This window comes from Hakea prostrata, chromosome 6 (assembly GCF_041222555.1).
Source record: "Hakea prostrata isolate BN-2017 chromosome 6, UWA_Hpros_2, whole genome shotgun sequence".
NCBI lineage: Eukaryota > Viridiplantae > Streptophyta > Magnoliopsida > Proteales > Proteaceae > Hakea > Hakea prostrata.
Genome location: NC_142605.1, coordinates 35,000,389 through 35,024,110, shown reverse-complemented (window position 1 = coordinate 35,024,110; position 23,722 = coordinate 35,000,389). Strand labels below are relative to the sequence as shown.

Here is a 23,722-nt window from a genome sequence, read left to right as displayed (position 1 = left end):
TCAGACTGTGATAAGACTTGTTAGTGTAATTATGCAGTCTTCTTGATTTGGTCTTGGGAATCTGGAAGGTTTTAAGGAGGTTTCAAGGTTTTTTTTTCCTTTTTTCTTTTAATTAAATATCTAAAGGTAGATATTGCAAGTGGTCCATGTTGCAGATCAACTAACTCAGATCCAGTTCATATGAATAGTTTCATTTTGCCTTTAAAAACAAACAATCACGTGGTATTTTGAGTTTTGAAATGATCAAATCATCTTTTTGTATTCTTAGAATTTAGACTGGTGATGAGTAATCACAAATCAATCTTCCTTTCTTTGATCCTGTAGACAAATAGTTTTGTACATATAGTCAATCTTTTTTACTCCAATAATAACATGTATGCTTTTTACAAGCCTTCCACCCCGCACGTCTTTCATCACTCACTATTTCTAAGTCGTTAGGCACATGCTTGATTCGTTCCGTCTTTTCAATTCAAATCAATGCCCATCGCTTCACTGTTCTTTTCTGTTTGTAGCATCAGGTGATCTTTTATATATTCCATGGTCGTGAGGGAATTCAAATCCTATCTCTTATTTGGAGTTGTTGATTTTTTACTAACTGGGCCATCCCTCAGAGTTTAATTCCCCTATCATTTAAGGTTTTTTTTCTTTTTTTTTTCTTAATCAATTTTCTTATTTTAAGATTCTTTTTAATATGTTTGGTATTCATTTTAAATTTTATTTTTCTTTAAAAGAACAGAGAATTCTTCAAAATCCATAATAGGTTTTTTTTTTTTTTATTTCTATTATGGATTAAGGGTAAAAACTCATTCTATTCATTTTGTGCAAGTCTCTTAAAATTCAAATGCAAAATGAGGTTATAATACTAAACATACATTCTTTTCTTATGAAAACCCTCTTGTTTTACCTTTTTTTTTTCTCTCTCTCTCTCAAATCCTAAATATCAGTTCTCAATTTTTTTTTCTTTTTTGTTTAGAAAATTGGTATTGTTGGATGAACAAAAGTGATAAATCAACTTTTATACAATCTATGTTCTATATGCTAGAACCTACCTCACGTCATATATGTATACATGTTATCAATATCTTCAAGATTGACCTTCATGACTTGCAGTCAAGGTTAAACATTATCCCACAATGTTTGAGGGAACCCTAAGAAATAATCTTGATCCACTTGAAGAACATAGTGATTAACAAAGATCTGTTCTCAATTTTCATTATAAATTTTTTTATTTTTATTAATTTTTCATTTTGACATATCGCACTTGTTTTTCATTCCATAAGTTATTATGGACAAAAGTTACCAAAAGACCCTAAAAACATTCAAAGGCTTTTGTTGCACCTTTGATGTCCTCAAACAACTTTCTCAAGACTTATATGTATCTAGAGCTAATCCAAATTACTCACTTCTTGTTTCACTGTCTATTTATTTTTTTTTTTTAATTTATCCAGTTGCAATAAAATTTGTGTATACTCTTGCCGCAAATGACCATTTTCTTAAGTTATTCCCCAACTTTATGAACTCTATACATGAAGGACAAGGTCCTTTTTTAAAAGAAACATGCTAGTAAAAGCCTGCGCTGAGGTAGTTTGAGAATTCCTATTTAGGGTTTTGTCCCATGGGGGCCCACCAGCCCAGGGAGAAAAAGAATGAGCTGGGAAAGACTCTTGATCAGTGGGCCTATCTCAGCCCATGATTCGTCCAGCTTTTGAACTGGGCTTGTGGGCTAGCATTGCTCAACTCACGAGGCTTCAAAATAAAAATCAATACACCTGTTTGGTCTATAAACTGCTAGGGGTGATTGTCTGATTGACAAGACACGAGAGGGTTCTGGTTCAAGCTGACGATGGATGACAACTGATGGTTTACTAGAGATTTCACCTGTGGGCCCCACGTGTTTGTGTGGTTGGGAAGCTATCGGGGAGCAGTGCTCCTCCGACGGGGTGAGGATCCGGACTCCACTAGAAAGTGGCTCTGCGTGCACCCCGCGTCAATACCTGCGTTGGGTTTCAAACAGGTTTCAGCTTTCAACCTCAACCTGAATATGACTTACCAACAACTGAGCTCAGAAAATCTCAACTCTTTTTTCATTCATGTTCAATCCAAGTGGAGCTGGTGATTTCCAATGTGAAAAGCAAAATCTGAAAGGAGAAAACAACTCAGAACATATTTGGATTCGAATTTTGGGGAAATTGATTTTAGATGCCATTATGCCAATTCAAAAGGTGACATGACATGACTTCAGTTAAATTTGTTTTAGACAATCTAACCTTTTTAAAATATTTATGCACTGTGTGAGTTGATTTTTGGTGTTTGTTTTGAGCAATCCTATGGGTTCTTTTTCTCGACTTATTTATCTCAAGTTTGTGGGTTGTTTTCCATTTTAAAGATTTGGTGGGTTGTTTTAAATAACAGAGAGACCTTAAAAGATAGGTGCTTGTACGTGTGTAATTTTCGCAAAACATGCATGACAAAAGGTTAATTTATTTCTTGAATTCTTCATATTAGAGTTGATTTATATTTGATGAATCACAATAAATTTAGACACAATCAAGTGGGAAGGTCATGAAGCTGCATTATCTTTCACTAATCATACCTTACACTCTCCAACCCCAACAAAATACTTCATTAACTAAAGGGACACTTAAAAGAAGGATTGACGGTAAACGTTAAATTGTGCACTTGGGTGCAGCACGTGTAGCGAGCAATCAATATCAAGATCTCGATCGTCTATTTTTGAAAAATGAATTTTTACACTTTTGAAAAATGGACGGTCGAAACCATTCGTAGCACGTGTGCGCATTAATTGCGCAACATTAAAGTCAAGCTCCTGTGCATGAATGGCTTCTTACCCCATGACTTTTTAAAAATTCTTCATCCCTGTTCATATTCATCAGCACACTGATGTAGCATAGCATGGTCCAGTTCTAGCCATGGCTCCACTTAAAGAGTAAATGAGTTCTAATTAAGTAATGTTGGTCCAGTTCTAGCCATGGCTCCACCTAAAGAGTAAATGATAAGTAATGTTGGTCCAGTTCTAACCATGGCTCCACCTAAAGAGTAAATGAGTTCTAATTAAGTAATGTTGGTCCAGTTCTAACCATGGCTCCACCTAAAGAGTAAATGAGTTTTAATTAATTAAGTAATGTAATATAACCTTAGAGCTTTCTAATTTGCTACTCAAACAAATAAACTTTACCCACATCATTCGTAAGACATGACCAGAAATAGAAAGAGCATCCAGCTTCTTCAGCTAATTATTCTTTTTTTCACTGTGACCCAAATCCAATTACATTATTCAATTCTCTAAGAACCATTACCCGACCACCCAATCAGATGATTATGTCTGTACGAAAAATCTGCATTTTTTTTTTTTTTTTTTTTTTTTTTTCTTCCTGAAGGTTCTTGGTTGTGGGTTGGTTCTCATTAGTTTACCAAAGTAGATGTCCATTAATATTATAGCTTTCATGTGGGGTAGTCACTAAAGTTTACTGGAATTTGGAACAGACCCCTCTACCCCAATAATAGAATTTAAAAAAAGAAAGAAGAAGAAAATTGATCTGTGGTTTTAAACGTTGCATGGAAGAAGAAGATACTGGTTTGGGTTTGTGATCATTCCCATGTTTGATACTTTTAGAACTCCTTTTTCAACGACTCTGCAGTAATGATTTAGGTAGAATTCATTCTCAAGAATGAACTTTTAAAGAGAGATCAGCTGTTGTTTTATGACGAAGCATGACATGGATTGTACGTTAGATTCGTCTTTTCATTTGCAATGGCATCATTAGATATTGTCTAAAGAGAATGATAATTGTTATGATAAAAGAGAAAAGATTTTTCTAATCTGTATGAGATTGTAAGACCCACTGTTGCAAGACTTTCACTGATCTCAGACAAAAAGGGGTAGAGACTGTGTGTCTGTGCTTCCCACATTGGATGCTTGTCCCTTCCTTTAAACTGCCTTTCGGTTTTTATAAATTATTTTTTCATCTTCACGTAGACAAAGCAATGGTTGTTCAGTGAATCGTCTCCTTCTGAGAATTGTTCTTAAAGCAATTATAGGCCCCCAGGGCCCCCAAGGACCCAACAGGTTCAGGAAGGATTCCCCAGCTTGACAGGTCAAAATTGTCTTCAAGCCCTTTTCGTTTAACTTTTCTTAACAAGGAAAGAAAAAGCATCCCTCACTTGCTAGCTAGCACCTGTGAATTCGAGACCAGTAAAATTGGAGGCATTTGGAGTCTAGGGTTTGGTTCAGAATCTTGAAGATTGAAGTGTTGAAATCAAAATTTCACCTTAAAAACCAGAAAGTGTTCGTGTGAAGTCCTCAGTGAGCCAAAGCTAGTGAGTTAAGTACCTTGGGCATTAGGTTGGTTTGACATAATAAGCTTTCTGCGCTTAACAACTAAACTGTCCTCCTTAGAGCTCACTGATGCATGGAATTGTCGGCCTTCCCTATTAAAATTTTAAAATACTAATTAAGTGAAGGACCACCCTTCGATCTTTCCTCCTTCCACCCTTCTTTCCTCCACTCATCCACTCCATTATTTCCAAAAATTATTTTTAAAAGTTTAGTTGAAGCCCAAGTTGAGTCAAGTCATGTCTCAAATGCTAAGTCACAGACACTTGAACAGGGATCACTCTTCCTTTCCTAACACACAAACACAGGCACTAAAATATAAACTACTATACTCATAATTAAGGAGAACATTTTTTCTTTTCTTTAACCATATTAAAAATAGTCAGACTTGAGCATCATAATCAATTCCCATTTTTCTGTGCAGTCTGAAATTTTCTTATATATATATATATTGATTTAAAGGTGCTTCATCTCATGTGTCAGGATCCTGTTTGATGACATTTTATAATTAGAGATGATATATCACTATTTACTGAGTGTAACTTTAGTGATTGAATGTAATAGAAAAATATTCTTGAGGAAAGATACTGTACCAAGTGAATAGAGTGGTAAAAAATTTGGTTTGGGAGTTAAAAAGAATAGAATGATACGTAAAATAATACCTTTGTTATTGCTTTACATGAAAAATTGCAACAAAAAAGTACTTTTGATCACTATTTTGAATGACTATGGTAAAACATGACCTAGTCAAAATGTAATACTCGAATGCTTTTTTAATAGTGTTGATGACCTTATAGACTTATCGTTTTGGGTGGGATGTCCTTGCGGATTAGACGCCCTTCGAAAGGGTTCCTAAAAATCATTGAAATTGGTTTTGAAGTTGATTCTGTGTGGCTAGCTAGTTAGATAAAAAGAGAAAAGAACCACTGGGAATCCGGGAAGCTAGTACTGGTTTAGAGTCACTAAACCAAAGCCAAATTGGTTGGTTTTGAAAATTCACACCCCCACTGAATCGGTTCAATTCTAGTTTTACTTGGTTCAAGTTTCCCTTGAATTGGGTTTGACTTGGCATGGATTATGAATGATTTTTTTTTTTAAGAGTTATAGTTTTATATTAAAAATTGAGAACTTAATATTACATATACTACAGGAAGAATTGAATTCATGAACTCTTCATTATTACTAATTAAATAACCCTTTGATCGCAGATGATCTGAGTTTTTGGTTTTTCATCTTCACAAATAAATTACAATATGGGCCAACCAAAGCGGTTCACTCACCTGGGACAACAATGGCCCACTCACTATCTCTATCATTGACCTTAAGTTCAGGAGATATTCTCAACCATAAAAACCATTTTTTGGCCACCTTTAATAGGAAAATGATTTCACACACACAATGTGAGAATGTGAGAGAGGGGGGCTGATGTATCACCTACCGATTGTGGGCATGAGAGAGAGAGAGAGAGAGAGAGAGGCATTGTCGGCCATGCCTTGTCTAACAGCAGTCAACCTTTCTCTTCTCTCTTTTTCTCATTCAAAGTTTTGAGGATTTTGGCTTTACGGCTCCTCTATCGAAGTCTGTGGAACCTGTCTTCTGAGTTCTGACTCTTCTCCCTTGTCCTTCCCACTGTAACTTCTTTTGCCCGAAGAAAATCTGCAACACCTTTTGGCTTTCATTTCATGGCCGATTTAATCAACAACAACCCACTTTCTTCTGTCCAAAACGAACACGATATACGTAGCTACATCGAATATATATATCTGGTGTATATTGAAGCCGTTTGTCTCTTTACATGATCAGTTCATGATCAAGTCTAATCTTTGGGTCCCCCACCTGCAACTCCTAAGTACTCATCCTTATAATATATTGATCATACCTGTTGGACACTAAAATCAGCCCAAGTTGCTTGAATCCGGATAATGAGATAAAAATCACAGGATCGGTGGCTTCTCTTCTTTCGTTTCTGTCTGTGAAATCTTCGGATAAGCTTCAAAATGATTGTTCACACAAAATTCTAATCCTAATAAACTCTCATTGTTGGGAATGGATGCATAATCGCGCGAATAAGAACACAAGCAAAACATCTAGATTCAATCGCAAAGAATTTAAGGTGGTGTGGCAAAATTGCTTACGACTACCCGAGAGTAGACCGTTAAACCAGTAAACGGATCGGATTCTGGCTAAGGTACACAAGTATCCGAATCCGAATCCGATTAGCAAAATCGCTATCCGAATCCGACAAAAATTTAGAGAAGGTATTCGAATTCGAATCCGGAACTTTATCGGATTTTCGATAATAATCCGATCTGATTATTGATTGGTAATTGTCATTTTTTTATTTTCGATTTACAATTTCTGATTTCCGATTACCCAATCCGAATTTGATTATCAACAATTTTTTGTGAAAAATGTTTAATACTTTACTATAACCGGATAATTTTTTATTTCTGATTATCCGATTACCGGTTTTCGAATCCGATTATCATCCATTTTCAGAGGAAAAAATGTTGAATACTTTACTCTATCTGGATATTATCCGATCCGATAAGCAATTATCTGAATCGAATCTGAATCCGGTTGCTTAACAGACGGATACGAAATTTTTCCTGTAAGAAAATTTTCGGACACCTTTAAACAAATGCGAATTCGGAGGCGGATTTCAACTACCATTTACAGGTCTGCTCCGAGAGAGAGAAAAAAAAGTTTCCACTATTTAAGAAAGCCTCACAGCTGTATTCCACAAAATACTGCCCTTTGTTTGCCTTATTACTTATCTCATAAAGATTATCTATAGAAAAATCCAAAACCCTCACTTGCATATAATTACAATTTATTTCTGTACAAATATTTGACCAAAAAACTTATTCTAATTATAAACACAAGCAAATTATAATTGTATGGACCTGTAGAATACAAGACACCCAAATCCAACATTCATTGCATGAAGTGTTTGCACAACATAGGACTTCAAATTCTGATCAGTCACATGCAATAACAGTTTATCAACCAGAAGGATTCTTCTAACATATGATAACAGCTCAAGATGAATTCTATCTGGACTCAAACTCTTGTATAATTCAAAATAATTTTAATTCAGATATTTTTAAATCCTATCAGAGACCTTGTAACTCAGAAATTCAAATCTCCACAAATTTTGAAACACAGAGTTCATTCTAGCTATAAGAAGGGATGTAATACATTGTTTTGAAACATGGTGGAAACCCTAAACTACATTAGACATAAGTTGACTACAATCAAACCACTCTAAAATCTCTCCTCTCTCTCACTCAATTTCAACAATCCATTGATTTCATCTCGGATCGTTCACTCAATTCAACTTAAAAACTTCTCTGGCTCATCCCTTCAATGATGGGTTATCTCCTGTTGCAAAAATACTTCATTAAGTTTTCTAGTTTCGAACTCAAAATTGAGCATAGTTTATTTTTATGCCTCTTCATGCCAGGGTCATTTTGTAAATGCTTCTTATGATAGACTTCTTTTCAAATTGTGCATGCTTAGCTACCAACTAAAAATGATTAAAGAGCTTCCACTACAAATTGGAAGTTACCTCAATTAGGTTGCCTTTTGGCACCATTTAACATTGATGATTATGATGAAGAGACTCCAACAATGACTGCTATTTGGCTAACTTGGGATAATAAACAATACCCACCCTTCAAGAAAACTTCAACTAATACCTCAGTACAGCTGAGAAGAAGAAGAAATCCACACCACATGGGCATCCCAATATGTGACCAAAACCAGATTCCTACCAGGTTGAATTTGAATTGTCCACAATTTAAAATGGTAAATGAGAAATATAGTGTGAATCACACAATTGAACTAGGGTTTCAAATTTGACATCTGGGTGATACAAGGATCTCATTCAGTTTTGTCTACCAGATAGCAGATATCATCAGCAGGCCTTAGTCTGAAAATTTTGATGTGAACATCAAATATTCTATGGTACTAGTTAAATCTAAGGTTCAAGTGAGAATGGAAAATGCACAGGAGTACTAGGTGGTACTTGAAGATGTGTAATTAACATAATTAATTAGAGAACCTAGATTATATTCTATCTAAAATCATTACTGGAAGATAAGCCAATACTGTGGGACCTAGCAGACTCCAAAATTTCAAAGAAGAATCAACACAAGATGTATTATTATATAAAGAAGGGATTGCCGAAAGGTCTAAATCCTTAATAATTATCTGCAGAGTTTATAGTTGAAAAAAAATTCAAATCTGAGGAATGTTGAAACTTAATTATCCTAGTTGTTTTATACTGAAATTTTGGCAATTATTCCCTTTTGAGTTCATCCTGTCAAATTCCTACCTTGAAGTCATAAAAAGGGTAACTTGGACTAAACTTGCATCTGTCATCAAATAGGCAGTTAAAAAACAACTTGAATAACGTTTGGATCAATTCCCAAGTTCCATCGAAGTCTTTAATTAGTTGTAAATTAGCAACTGAGGACAAAGAGTTAAATTGTATGCATTTGTGTTTGTATGTGAGAGATTTTTACGGGAAAAGCTCATACAACCCAGAAATTATACCAGCAAATTCGTCCAGGAAGTAAAATATGTTATTTCTATTGCTGCAAGCCCTGGGTAAGACGAAAGTACTCGCAAACTGGGTATTAGCAATTATTTTTTTATCACAGAGAAATCATACAGGTACAAATTTGACCTACTGGTCCTCATTGTTTTACAACTGTTTCCGTTCAAACCAAAGAAATCTAGTACACTTAGCATTTGTAGATTCTCAATCTTCAGTCTTCAATTGTCAACAATTCCCTTTGAATTATCTCTTGCTTCCACACAGAGGACCCAGCCGTATAGGTTCACAGAAAAGATATATGGTAAGACTTGAAATGGGTCTTCTGTACTTCATCGGGCAACTGGCCACAAAACGCAGAAAGGGCTGAGGTGAAAGAAAAGGGAAAATCAAGAACGAAAACAAGAAGGGTTAAAATTGGAGTCATAAAGGCAGAAAATAGAAGAAGAGAAGCATTTCTACATGCACTGCTCATATACTGCCAAGTAAGTTGCTACCAAGGTGAACTAGTTACTTCCGCATTGGCAATCTAATTTAATAAAACCACAACTCAAGTAAAAAACAAAGTTGCGAAAAAAAAAAAAAGCCAATGCAAAAATGCCCTATTGTAATTTAATTTTATGCTCTACTGACTCTTGCAATTAGGATTAGTAGTTCCAGAGGCTATCTGTATCAGTACTTCCGGGTGAGTCTTCATCGGAAGATGGAGAGTTTATTCTTGGAGGGGTCATTAGCATTCCTTCTGCCATGTTGACGAGCAATTTGGGCATGTGAAACAGTGCTTCCTCGTCTATGAATTCGTCTGTTGCCGGTGGTGGTGGTATAGAGGAAGGAGTTGCAGTACTAGGAGCGATGTTGGTCTCTGTTGTACTCTCAACGGTTACTGGCTTGGGCAACTTTGAAGCAGCAGCAGCGGTTGCTGCTGCGCGTATATCAGATGGAGAGGCAGAAGCAGGAATTGGGTAAGAGGGAACGGAGTCCGGGAAGTTGAGAACGGCATCAGAGCCCTTAAGGGCTAGAGCTGCGACGTCGTAGGCGGCTGCTGCCATTTCTGGGGTGGGGAAGGTGCCGAGCCATATGCGAGTACTCTTACGTGGCTCTCGAATTTCAGAAACCCACTTCCCGCTCCGGCTTCGGATTCCTCTGTAGATTGGATGTCTGCTGGTGGACGACCCACGGGGCGATGAAGAGGATGTAGTGATGGGTTGTTGCTGATGAGGAAGTGAAGAAGGAGAAGGAGGTTGGTCTCCAAGGTGCAGAGAAAGAGAAGCTTCAGGAGTAGGAGGAGGAGGAGGAGCAGGAGGGGGTTGGTCTCCCTGGTTGGCCATGTAAGATTAGTAGAGAAGGATCGAAGGAGAAGAAGAGGGTTAAGGAGAGAAGGAACATTAGGTTATCATGTTGGGTATCTTAAGAATGGCCGGTGTTGCAACAAATATAAAAAGACGATGAAAAAGAAGAAGAAGAAGAAAGGATTCAAAAACTGCAAGCGTGGGCAATTCGCGGGATCCTGCATTGTCTGGGTTGGGACGCAGAACATGAAAAGACTTTCTGGGGAAGAAAATGCGGCGCTGTGGTGGAGGACGAGGATGAGGAAGAGGGAAGCACCAAGAACACACGCATTGGGCGCGAGAGAAATTTGGTAATAGCCGGCGCTGAGCTGTTGCCTATCTAATGGAGGCTCTCTTAAGCAGATTTACTCATTCTTGGAACGGCAAACCCTTTGCTTTGCTTTCCTTCCTTCCTTCCCTGTCTCCATCAAAATCATACAAGCCGCGCTTTCTAACTATTCTTCCAGTGTCAATTGAGTGTAAAGTCATTTTCCTTTCCTCACTTTCCCTTTTAAATATTAAAAATTCAAAGGCAAGAGAAAACACTGCCTTATATTAGTGCAAAACCATTATTACATCAACATTGATCATAATATATATATGTTTTGATTCATTACTTAATGAAATTTTAATTCATACCAATTATATAATACATCTACGTATGTTTTCCTATACGCTCATGCCAATTATATAGTACACCTATGTATGTTTTTGTATACACTCAATATCTAGAATTTTCTATATGGATCATTTGCAAATTGGACACTTGTGTATATTGCATGAGAAAGCTTGACATATAGCTAGGCATGATCCGTGAAGAACAAGACCATGGGTACCTAACTATTGGCTAGATTGTCCATTATCTAACATTCCACATGAGATAGAAGTCTAACATCCACAAATAGTACTTCTATTGGTACTGAAGAGGAGGATAGACTATAGAGTAGGATCAATTCATGATTGAGATGCATGATCATTATCGATAACAATGTAAATTGAATAACCTATGAAGAACATGATGTTTAAGTACTTATAAATCTTAGTAACTATACTACTTAAGTTTGATGTGAATCATTATTATTGCCTTTAGCATCGAACCCTAGCAAGTTACGCCATCATCAACGTATAAACGTCATTTGCTTAGAAAGATTAGAAGCTTTTTTTTTCTTTTTCTTTCCTGAAATATATTTAAATGTAATCTAGATAGCTTATTGAACCGGTAATATTTGAACACTATAGGAACAAAGTTAGCCTTTTCTATTTTTCTACTTTTTCTTTCTTAAAGACTTGAGGTCTACAATGAAATCTTTCCCAAAGTGATGGCATCCTTTATTAGACCAATTTCTTTTGTTAGTACTGCTGCCTTGAAGTGGAGGAGAAGAGATGTCAAATTTAGAAAAACTTTCAGACTTGGAGTTACAAGAAACAAGCCGCCCAATGGTTGCCACCCACAAGCACCTACTCCTTGTCATTCTCTTCCTCCCTTTCACCTTCCTTTTCCATTCCAAAGAAGGAAAAAAATAAGAAAGGGATAGGAAAAGAGAAGTACTAGTTGGAGATCCAATTATAGTCCAACATTTTGACTATTGTTTAGGAAATTAATTAAATCCATTTCAAATGATGATGGAAGGTGAAATGTTCTCAAAATGAAGATAAAACTAGAAGAGGAACTGATACCAAATTACACAAACGAGGGTCATCAACAGTCAAACATGGATTGCCTTTGTGGACTGTTAGGACAAGAGTTGGGCAACGAGGTCCTACAACCATGTATTATTACATGGTTGGACAGAAATGTAACCCAACCCACCATTGATATGTGAATTCATTCTGAAATGTAATTATACCACACAAACACACGACGTGTCAATAAGTGTAGCACTCATCTTTTGTCTACCCTAAATTTTAATCTGCTGCTTCATGTCTCTCTCAGGTTCTGTCTTTAAATTATACATCTCTTTATCGAGATCTGAACTTTGATAGTAACACATGTAGTACATGATAGGAAATCCCAGTTGATCACCGTGAACTGCATAATAAATATCCACACGGACCCAACAACACCCTGAGTAGTTCCTGACTTGCTGCAGCTTTCGAATTCTTTGTTATGGCGCCTATAATTCAAAGATAAAAAGTGTTCATGACTGAAGGAAATCTGTTGAAAGGTGATTCTGCTTATGCTCTCTCAAATCTGAATGAACGCAGCCAAACAGGCTTGATAAGAGTTATATATTTATAGAAATGTAAGACAATATAAGCATGCATGAGGTTTCATACAGATCTAGTTATATAAGCTCAGGTATCCTTAACATGCAAGTATCAAAACCTCACAAATGGTTTACTACTGTAGGTAAGTTAAAAACCAACTTTTTATTTTCAGAGCAATTCTCTTGTTAATCGCGTTGCTCATCACTGTGATCCAGAAGCTGATCTATTCATTGGAAAATTGGACCACAGCCAGCAAGGTGTCCCTTATAACTCAGTACATTGCCACCCACGCGCATAAAGACGGACAGTCCCAGCCACGTTCGGGTGTTTTTGTTTTTCTTTAGTTTCTTGGATCTTCTGATTTTCACTCCAGTTGGTTCAGTAACAGACCCAGGTGGGAAATTTTTTCTGGACTTCCAAATTTTACTGGGTGTGGTGGTCCATGCCTATACAAAAACCCCACAAGTAATGAAGCTTCAAGTTGTAATTTAGTAAGAAGGATTTCCATTTCAATTAATCTCGTGGGGTTTCATGAAGTCCTGGGTTCAAAATCTTTATATTCTAAATTACGTGTAAAACTTATTCTAAGAATGTAGTTAAGGTGTGCTTAAGATCTTATGCTGTTGTGTTTATGGATAAAAGTGTATGATTCACACCCTCTCATGTCTTAAAGATGTTTTTTTCTTGGAACTGTAGTTTGTCTGATAAGCACACTTCAACTACATTCTCAGGAGATTTGTCCCTAACCTCAAAGGTCTTAACCTCATATTTTGAGGCATTGATCTTTGTCAATTGAGTCAATCTAGAACTACCCCAGGGCCATGGGAGCTATGCCCCCCTCCCTCTCTTCTTTTCTTTTTGTTGAAATTTTCTTCATTAAATTTTCCTCTAGTCTTCTTATTATGTGTGAAATATTTATACTTAGACTATTCAATTGGAAAAAAAAATTCTTAACAGTAGTGTAGTATAGATAATGAACAGAAAGGTCATTATGTTTTGCATAAAATATTAATACTACCTGGCCTTAATTATCAATGTTAAATCATAACTCCACCCTTGCCCTTGAGGTTCTTGTCATATGATGCATGTTGTATATAACTGTAGCTCTAAAATCCATCCAACCTAGTGGTGTTTCAAATGAAAACCTACAACAACTATAATAAGTCTTGTCCCAACTAAATGGGGTCGGCTACATGAATTCTTGTCTTCCAATCGATTATGTTTGAGGTCAATCGGTCATGCTAGATACAAATCCTAAGCTGTACATATCATTTCTCACAACTTCTCTTAAGGTTATTTTAGGTCTACCCTTAGCTCTTTTAGTTTCATTCAATTTGGATTATATCACTTTTTCATACAAGAGCATTTATCGGTCTTTGTTGAACATGATTGTGCCACCCCAAACGACTTTCCCAAGCTTTATATCACTTATACGAACAACTCTCACACCAATTATAATATGATTATTTATTATCTTATCATTCTTAGTTTTGTCACTCATCCATCTTAGCATCTTCATTTCTATTACGTTGAGTTTATCTATATGTTTATTTTTAATAGTCCAACACGCTACATCGTATATCATAGCTGGTCGAACAACGGTCTTATAGAATTTTTCTTTAAGGTAGTTTAATGGAATACGTTGATCATACAAGACTTCGACTGCACCTTTCCACTTCATCCATCCTATTTAATTCTTTGAAAATCATTTTCCTACTGAATAAAAAAAAAAATAAATAAATTAAATTAAATTTAAAAAAATCATTTCGGTTTTCACAGTGGTCATTCGTCTTGGAAGCGTGGTAACGGTCATTGACCTGTCGAGTCTTGCAAGGCGCGAGCGCAGTGCACACGGACACCTCATGAAGCCACACACACGTGATCCTCCCGCCGTAAGTTGAGTGGTTATGCTTCTTCTTCTTCGTCTTCTTCTTCTTCTTCTTCTATCGATCCATCTATCCATCTATCTATCCATCTATCTATCATCAGTGGTGACTGGACCAGTCGATCACTCTCAAGCTCAGCCATGGACCATTAGCCATTGAAGTGACACTCTGCCCCAGAAATGGTATGGTCATGGTGGCTCCCCTCTTCTTTCCTCTAGCAGGAGAAAACCAGGAACACAAGTCTCAATTTCATTCATTCATTCATTTATGGAAACCCTAACTCGTCCTTTCACTCTTTGTGGCTTCTCCTTCTTCAAATCTCATCACCCACCCAAACTCAATCTGCGAAATCCATACCTCCCTAGCCCTAGGGTTTCTATCAAACCTCCTCCACCAGATTTTAATTTCAGAAAAGAATTTCTCGACGATTCCAGATCCAAAGTCGCTAAAATGTATCCCCAGTTGCTGGATTTGGTTGACAACGGAAGCTTAGTTCTCATTGAGAAGAGACATTTTGGTCCTGTACCCATATGGAGAACAGAGTTTGTGGAGCCGGACGGTATTTGGCTGATTGGGACAACACATATCTCGCAAGAGTCCGCCGTAGATGTTGAGCGCGTTGTTAGAGCTGTCAAACCGGACAATGTTGTGGTGGAACTCTGCAGAAGCAGGCAAGTTTACTAATTCGACTCCAACAAAAAGATTTCCGTTTACTCGTCATTCTTTAGTTCTTAACTCTATATATTTCCTTAACAAATTACTGAGTATCAGGTGTTTCATGAACACTTGAGCAAAATGGAAACCTAATTTCAGAGTTAGAGCCTTTACGATTCATGTCATGTATTTTAGATATCTCACTCCTGCACTGTTGTTGCTTGACTAGAAATGTCAAATGGTCGGTTTGATCCTGAAAATTGAGTAGAAATGTCAACTAGTGGGTTTGGTCCTATTCTATTCAGTAATTATTATTTGCACATACCTCTTGTCAAATGTCAACTTACCCATTTGTGGTATAGAAAAACTGATTTCGTTCGATCTGGTTTGTTTGGTCCATTATCTTTTCTTTAAGCAATATCCATCGCTCTGTTCTTTTCTGTTTTTTTGGGTCTGGTCTCAGTTGCATACTTGTATTATGCAATGAGAAACGAGTTTAGAAAATCATGAATTTTGTCATTTTATTTCGGATTTGGTGAAGACAGTTGGTTTTGTTTCAGTCCTTAAGCTGTTTCTAGACACCATTTGACGAGGGGTTCAGTTGGTCATTTTGGTTACTTCAATTGAACACAATGAGCTTTATCAATAGGTTAATATATTTGGCCTGATTAATCTAGTGACTCCATCAAGAAGGTCGACAGGCAGAGCTGTCAAACCATCCTCTGACTCTTCGACTGCCTGGTCCAACAGTCTTGAAAATACTGCTCTACAACCTCTCACTGAGACATTCTTTTATAATTTTCTATGCCACCTACCAAATAAAACTCAACACTGCAATCTTTGTCAGAAGGAACTCATCTTGTAATTGTATTAGCTTTTATGATTGATCATACTTGGTATTGAAGACTTGGATGTCTTTTGGTTAATTTCTTCACATTATATTGCACATCCTAACTTTAATTGTAGCAGAGCTCATTTTCAGAGCTGGAATTATGTACACTTCCAATGATGATGAAACTGGCCCTCAGTTAAAGTCAAATATGTTCTCACTGAGTGGTGCTGGATTTTTTGGAGCTGTTGGTCGTAGCTTAAACTTGGGTATGTCTATAGATCTGATCTTTGTTTTCTATATTGTTATTACCCCCCTGTTTATCTAAAATGGAGTACTAGCTAGAAATATTTAACATCTCTCAGTTGTAAGTTGAATTGTTAACCAGTGCTTCATCTTCCAACTGGCAGGGGGTCAAACTGCTCTTGCATTACGGTTGCTTCTGGCAATTTTCTCTTCAAAAGTCTCCTCAGATGCAAACCGGCCTTTTGGGGATGAGGTAGAGATTAGAGGAGACGAAATGGAAAAAATAAATTATGAAAAGAAAAAGAAATCTGGAGTAGAGATTTCCTTTTAATTAAATAAGAAGTGCATTATTATTCCTTTTTTACATTTATGGAATTAACTTTTATCTTCCAGTTTCGTGCTGCTCGAAGAGCCTCTGAAGAAGTTGGAGCTCAGATGGTATTGGGGGATCGCCCAATTGAAATTACTGTATGTTTTTACTTACTTAGCAATATGAAGCTCAGCTAGCCTTGGACATGACATGCAGAGTAGCTTTTATTTATCAAGTCACCTTGATTAAATATCCTGAGCAATACCCAAATTATATGTTGGTTGTTTTTTCCATTCTTGGTCTTTGTAGGATTAACTATTGAGTTATGGCTACTCTATTACTGCAGCTGGAAAGGGCTTGGAATGCTCTCACATGGAATGAGAAACTAAGTTTGGTAATCTCAATTCTTCGTGGAATCACTTCATCAACTGATAAATCTGCAAATGATTTGAAGGTTATTCTCTTACAACTTCTTGATTTGCATTCAATTTTAATGGAAGTTGAAGAAAATTTATATGTGCGATAAATATTTTGTTAGAAGTTCATCCTCTTTGTTGAATTCCTAATCAGATATTGGTTTTTCTGTCAAATAGCAAGGAGCATAGTTAATGTAACTTCTTGTCAAAAACATATCTGATGGATCCCAATCCAAATTGTTATATTATCCCTTGATTTCTTTTTAAAATCATTTTACCAAAATAGATAAATAACTGTGTGCCTTCCCTTGTGTATTTCAGTTGCAAGTCCAATTTGAGAGGTGCTAAAACCTTTGGATGAAACTTATAAACCAGTGCATGTCTTCCCTTCCTTTGGAGGAATTTGTCCAAGAATATAGGATGTCTCCCAGTCATTTATTTACAGATCCTAGTCGTTTGTATACATGTGTATGTTATTTATTTATTTTTTATTTCTTTTTGTGCCTTGGGGGTGGGGTGGGGGTGTTATGTTATGTGTTTGTTTGGAATTTATTTAATTCATTATAAGCTACAAGCCTACAACCTTCTATTGGATGAAAATACCTTTCCTAATGTGAAGTGACTAATGGTAGGGAATATGATTTCCAGGTTCTGTTTTACTTGAACCAATGAAGTACAATGGTAACTTTAACAATAATCAGTGCTTCATGCACTTTACAGAACTTGCTTAGATGAGTTAGCTTGATTGCAATGTTGTCCGATCACATTTAAAAGAATCTTCTGGTCTTTCTGCTTGATTCTAAATCTCCTTTTGTTATAGGACTCAGAAACAGAAAGTAGCTTCTTCCAGTTATATGAACAGCTGAGTGTTTCATACCCTTCGCTGCTCCAACCTCTTATACATGAGCGTGACACGGTAACTACTCATGTCTTCCTACCCTCCAACCCCTTTGAAAGACTTTTTAATATCATTTTTCTGTTCACAATTTAAAAAAAGAAAGAAAAAAAAGTCAATTAGATGTGTATCAGATCAGGGGTTAAGTTCTGCTGCTGATAAGGCCTGCCAGCTATGGAATGGAAAGAGTTGATTGTAGAAAAGGATCCGTATCAGCAACATCATTTATTAGGGATAAGGCTGAATAGAGTTGAGTTTTATATGCCATGTAGAAGTAATGGTAAATTATTTAGCAACTTTATCATGAGTTCAACTCTCCTTGGGGTCTGCCCATGCATCATACTGGTCTCTTACCTTTATTCTGCTGATATCTCACCTTTGGCACTCATCTAAACTGCATCATTGTAATTTTCAGTACCTGGCATGGTCTCTGAAGAGGAGCAAAGCTGTGAAAAACAGTAGGCAAGTTGTTGGAGTGATCGGAAAGAGCCACATGAATGGCGTTGTGTATGCACTAATATCAGATCTGGGGGATTTGCGGTTCCGTGACCTTGTTGGTAAGAGGGCTTCTGGTAACAATTCTGATGATTGGGCGAGGACCCTTGTCAAGAATTTGGTTAGGGACACTGTATTTGGGGTCTTGCTGTGGGAATTATATGAACAACTGATTCGACTATGGTCTACAGATAGTAGTCATTGGATGGTGATCTTGAAGGAAAGTTTTGTGAGGAAGTAGGAAAAATTAAATGAAACTTAATTTGGTTATTAAACATGTCTGTGTTCCCATCAAATGTATAGCAATCATGGAAATTTTTCATCCCCTAATGTTGGAAACTGAGGGACGAGCTTGTAATAGAGCTCAGTTTCGCAAATTAGAAGTTACCTTTCCGTGTTGAGTTCTTTGGTTGTGGTGTCACTGTGTAATATCACTGCGGAAGCTGTGAGTTTCCACCACACAATACCACCTGGTTGTGGGCATCTTTAAGGCTCTGAGCCGTTAATAGGATCAAATCTTATTCCCCTGTTTTTACATGAGATTCTTCTTTCAATTATTTTCCCTACTTTGCTTTTTCTATCTTTTCACTCAATTTTACAAGGGAAATTTCAAGATACCCAAAAAAATTAGTAAAAATTACAGACACCCTAAAAAAAAATATATCAAATTGGCAGATACACCCCAAAATGTCTCCTAGAATGGAACCCCTCCTATTTTTGTTAAAATGATAAATTGAAATAAAGAAAAGACAAGTATATTATTAGTAGTATTTCTAATGCTAAAATTTAAGATTACAATTTTACTCTATTCTACATATTATAACTTAGAAAGACTTAATACACCTTTTATATTTTTTCTTCCCCCATCAAAATCTACAATCTCCTTTTTCCTTATTTTCTTCTCTATTTTTTGATAAATATAGTCTCTTTTCTCATAAGTATGACTGGACAGAATGTATCATTGGGAGCTCAGGATCAGAAAATTGTCTACTTATTAAAAGTTTTTTTGTTCTACCATAAGAGAAAAAATCAAACACTTGATCTAATGGACAAAATTTTTGGGGTTCATCACGGTGGAAGAAGCCCCAGCAGTTCCAATTATTGGTTGTTTGTCACCAAAGCAAACAACAACAGGAGTGTTTTTTTTTTTCTTTTCCAAAAATATCAAAGCCAGCAACGCTCATTTTCACTAGAAGATGCGAGCAGACCAATACATCTCTTCTTTTGTTGTAGTTGCCAAAAAATGACAACCTTTTTATGGGTATTGTCATCCCTGCAAGGAAGGATGGAAGATAAGACTACCTTTTTTTTCTTTTTTGGTTTGTAAAAGGAAGAGAATGGATGGTTGGTATCCCTTAATTGAGATTTGTCAAATTAGGTATCGTAAAATCATAAGAAAAAAATAGTGGTTAAGAGTAATATTGTAATGTCACCAGACATTTAGGACAACTTAGATTATAAATTATCTTACTATGACTCAATAGAATCTACGGAGAGAGTATATTAGTGTGCCATTTTAAGAGATATTTTATGGTGTCTCTACCAATTTAATATTTTTTTGAGTGTCTATATGATTTTTACTATTTATTTTGGGGTTTTCATAAGATTTTGCCACTTTACAATGATCCCACACAATTGAGACTCCTAAAGATGTTTTTCAAATAATTTAACTCAAATGGATTTATTTTTTAAAATAATTACAAAGCCCAAATTTCGTGATTATTTTTTCCGCAAACCAATATTCTACCATGAACTATCCAAATTACCTTCAAAGTAAAGTATATAGTAGAGGAGCCAACATAGTGGTTGATCCTTTAGCCAGAGGGTAGGCCTAGTTGCTCAATAGCACGGCTGATCCATCTTCACTCCTTAGATTGTAGATTTTTGCTACTTCCACGGTTTTGCTATTTGAATAAATTAGATTTTCTACCCAAAAAACTGTCCCGAGTGCACAGTGATAGAGTTGATGCCCATATTCTGTGCAGTCATCAAAATCATATGGATCGTAATTGCTTCACTTGTGAGAGTTTGAAGCCCATTGGTTCAAATGAGTCCAGATCCTCTCCACCCACTACACCCATCTGCCCAATTTTCCCCCCTCACAGCTCACCTAACACAGGTAGGCCTGGGTGGCCTGACATAAGTGGATTGTGAGAGAAAAATTTAGGTGGACTATGGAAGTGGGTGGAGAGGATCTGTATCAGCTTCTAATATTTTAGTCAACAATTTATTGTGAGGCCCAAGAATAGAAAAGCCCACATCTCGATCTTGTGCAAGGAACAATTTAAGAGACAAATAGCTACCTAGTTGACTTACATCCAGCACAAGACTAGAAAGATATATCAGTGGATTTGTGTTTCCATTTATATAGTTCATTGCACAATCGCTTTCTATGAGCAATTTTCCCACTCCTTCATCCACAATAGTCTTTAATGGCAACCTTACAATATAATTGCGTATATCTTGCTTTTTTGGTAGTTTACCTGTTATAATCTTCTAATTTAGGCAGGTTATTTTCCTTATGGAGAAAGTCTATCTCCCATTCATATATTTATATATATCAAATTCTCAATAGTAAACACACCAGTATTCAGCCATGTAAACTACAAAAAATGCAAGATAGGTGAAAACATTTTGAAAAAAAAATGTCATTTTTTCCACCTGTGGGCTCCAGTGTATTTTGTGGTTGTAAAGCTGTTGGGGAGCACAAAGATCCAGAGTCATCCGGGAGGGGTGAAAATGGCAATGGATCTTGGTGCGTGGCTAGTGTAGTTTGAGTCAAATTCTTCCAAGGCAGTCTCTATGTTGTAGCCGAATGCTACAGTGCAATGGTGGTTGGTGAATATAGTGGAGAAGGTTCACAGTCTTGTTGGCGTAGATGAGCATTTTTTTCTCATTAATATTGGTAGAGAAGGTAATAAATCGGCTGATTGGTTATCGGAAGGTGAGAATTCGTGATCCGCCTTCAGTTTTCTTTCCAGATCCCCTTATGAGTTGAAGGAGATCCTAGAGGCTGAGTTGATCCCTTTTTGAGTTTTCCTTTGGTGCTACCCCCGTTTTTTGTATAAAAAGAAGACTTACCATGCCTTTGTTGTAACTTGTAAGTAATGTGTTAGCCAAATCCATTGTTTATAAATAAGAAAATGAGCGAGTTTGAGTGTGTTAAATTATTAAATTTACACTTGATATAAGAAGTGATAAAAAAAAATTGGGTTAGGGTAAACTAGGGCCAATCTGACCCTATCATGGTTAATTAGGGGGGCCGGGCTTAGAGAAACCAAGTCTGGATCGGGTTACATTTGGAGATTTTAAACCATGACTAGGTTGGGTAGGGCTTAGGTTTCAATTTTAGTCTCTAGGGTAGGGATTATGGTTCAAGGCTGGCCCGACTCAACTCGAATCATTGAGCCCATTGACATCCTTACCTAAACCTAAGGTATGAAATCTCGCCGGGATTTGGCGAACCGGCGAAATCTCGCCATATTTCGCCGACATTTACTGGCTCATATGTCATATAGTCAAATCACTCACATACGTATAAAGTTTACCTACAAAATGAAGTTTAAAAAATTAATAAAATAATATAAATATCCCTGCAATTCATGTCAATACTCATGGTTACCTTTTATATATATATATAACTCCATGGTTCTCCATGAACCACGTGTGTGGTTTAAATATTCATCACTTCATCTTCTTCACGAAGAAGTCCGGTGACTTCTGTCATCTATTGCAATCAGGCAATATCAGGGTGTAGCAGTTCAAAAATTAAGAAGACCTCCATAGGAATGAATCTTCACTTAATAGATCGAAAATTTCCCCCACAAGTCAAAATGCAACTCTCTCTCTCTCTCTCCTATGAACTTCTTTTGTGTATACCACAAATAGATATAGAACAACAACTGGAGAATGAGACACCAACGATAGTTGAGACTTGAAATGGAGAAAGATAAGGGGAAGGTAAAAATGATTTTCCTTTAAAAATACAATTACAGCCATCGTCTCGCCAATATATCGCCAAATTGCCGGAATATCGTTGATTTTTTGGCGATATTAATCGACGATATTCCAACAACATATTGTAAAGTCATTTTGATGGTGGATTTCGGTTCACCCCCACCGAGACGGGCGAATTTCGCCGAACTGTTGCACCCTGCTTGTGTTCCCTTTACACCTCTCCACCACACATTACTAGGGGGTTCACCTTTGAATTTGACAAGAAAAATCAGAGGTGAGTCTCCCAGTGGCGGGTCTCCTTCCTAATATGTGAAGGAAAAGTGAAGGGAGTATAGACCTCCAGTTGAGACTCTAAAATTGCATCCATTGGATTTCCATCAGCAACTCTAGTGGCACAGAATCATTACGTGTACACCAAAAATACCGTAACAATAAGGAAAATCTAGATAATGAACTACATGCAAGCTTTTTATCCATTGCTAAGAACCTCCCAACTCGCACGCGATTCCACCACATGAAAAGAACTTTCACATGGAAGAACAATGTAGCCCATAGAACTACCAAACCACACTGCCTTTGCAAAAGGATAATCAATGAAGAAGTGATCCATTGATTCTAAAAGAATCGATATGCAGAGAGGCATATTTAATATTTTAATTAGGTGAATCCAAACATTCATTACAAAACCTCCAAACCATGGGTTGGCACACGCACACCCAAAGTCATGGGTACACACCTGAATGAAGAATCAGGGAGAGTGGATGAGCTGAATTTGCAAGGAATAAATGAATCATAAATTTGCGAGGAATAAATGAATCATAAATGTCTGCACAGCTCACATTTTAATGGCTAATTAATTTTAAGTAAATGGATAACTATTGACTAATCCGAACTCACAAGGATCCGATCTTCCTCTGAGTTTGGTAGACACGTGGGTATCTGTAACGGTTAACCGCCGGATTATTCCATATCTCTGCGCATGCTTTCTTACCCTCCCCACCCGTTGTTTTACTTTTCAATTTTTACCTACTGTCAAACCGTGGTTTTACTGGGACAGTGGTATGGTATCCGGTATCCGGTATCCGTGTGGTTAACTTTTTTTTTTTTTACTTTTGGTCACCGTGTGCATGCCCATGTAATATAAACCCTGAAAGCCCAGATAATTACCAACTCAGCCATCGAGAACTAGAGGAGTCTCTCACACACTCTTGAAGGTTGATGGAAACCCATGAAACCCCAATGAGATATAGATATACACTATGTAACAACATCAAACAATCTAACACTAACTGAACTAAGTTTTTCCAAATGATGAATTGAATCTAATTGTGGAAGTAACTGATCCATTTCCCAAACCCAAAAATGAGAAGAAACATGACCAAGAAAGAAAGGGCATAAAAGGTATTCCAATCCTCTACCAGTTAAAATTGCTAATTTTGCTTTTCCATTAATTACATCTAAATTCATAGGTTCTACCCACATATCATTCCACATGTTACAACCTCTTGCATTAGCTAGAATCATCTAAGAACTTTTTCGATGCCCAAAAGTATCAGACATTAAATTACAAAACAGGCAAACAA

At 36.7% G+C, this 23,722-nt stretch overlaps 2 protein-coding genes across 4 annotated transcripts; one reads left to right on the top strand and one right to left on the bottom strand.

Annotated features, from left to right (window-relative positions):
• Positions 1 to 9,088: 9,088 nt before the first annotated feature.
• LOC149013619 (ethylene-responsive transcription factor ERF027-like) lies at positions 9,089 to 10,294 on the bottom strand. Its single transcript, XM_089159648.1, has one exon. The coding sequence runs from the start codon at positions 10,241 to 10,243 to the stop codon at positions 9,563 to 9,565; it is 681 nt and encodes a 226-aa protein (XP_089015774.1). The 5' UTR covers positions 10,244 to 10,294; the 3' UTR covers positions 9,089 to 9,562.
• Positions 10,295 to 14,317: 4,023 nt separating this feature from the next.
• On the top strand, positions 14,318 to 18,853 carry LOC149013618 (TraB family protein). Of its 3 annotated transcripts, none has more exons than XM_089159605.1 (7): positions 14,323 to 15,008; positions 15,974 to 16,089; positions 16,231 to 16,319; positions 16,460 to 16,534; positions 16,723 to 16,830; positions 17,613 to 17,708; positions 18,103 to 18,807. In XM_089159605.1, exons 1-7 carry the CDS (start codon positions 14,605 to 14,607, stop codon positions 18,421 to 18,423), a joined length of 1,209 nt encoding a protein of 402 aa, XP_089015731.1. In that variant the 5' UTR covers positions 14,323 to 14,604; the 3' UTR covers positions 18,424 to 18,807. The 3 variants fall into 3 exon arrangements, with proteins under 3 accessions (XP_089015732.1, XP_089015731.1, XP_089015733.1); XM_089159607.1 differs by having other exon boundaries at positions 14,856 to 15,008; positions 15,961 to 16,089; XM_089159606.1 differs by lacking the exon at positions 17,613 to 17,708 and having other exon boundaries at positions 14,318 to 15,008; positions 18,103 to 18,853.
• The last annotated feature ends 4,869 nt before the right edge of the window (positions 18,854 to 23,722 follow it).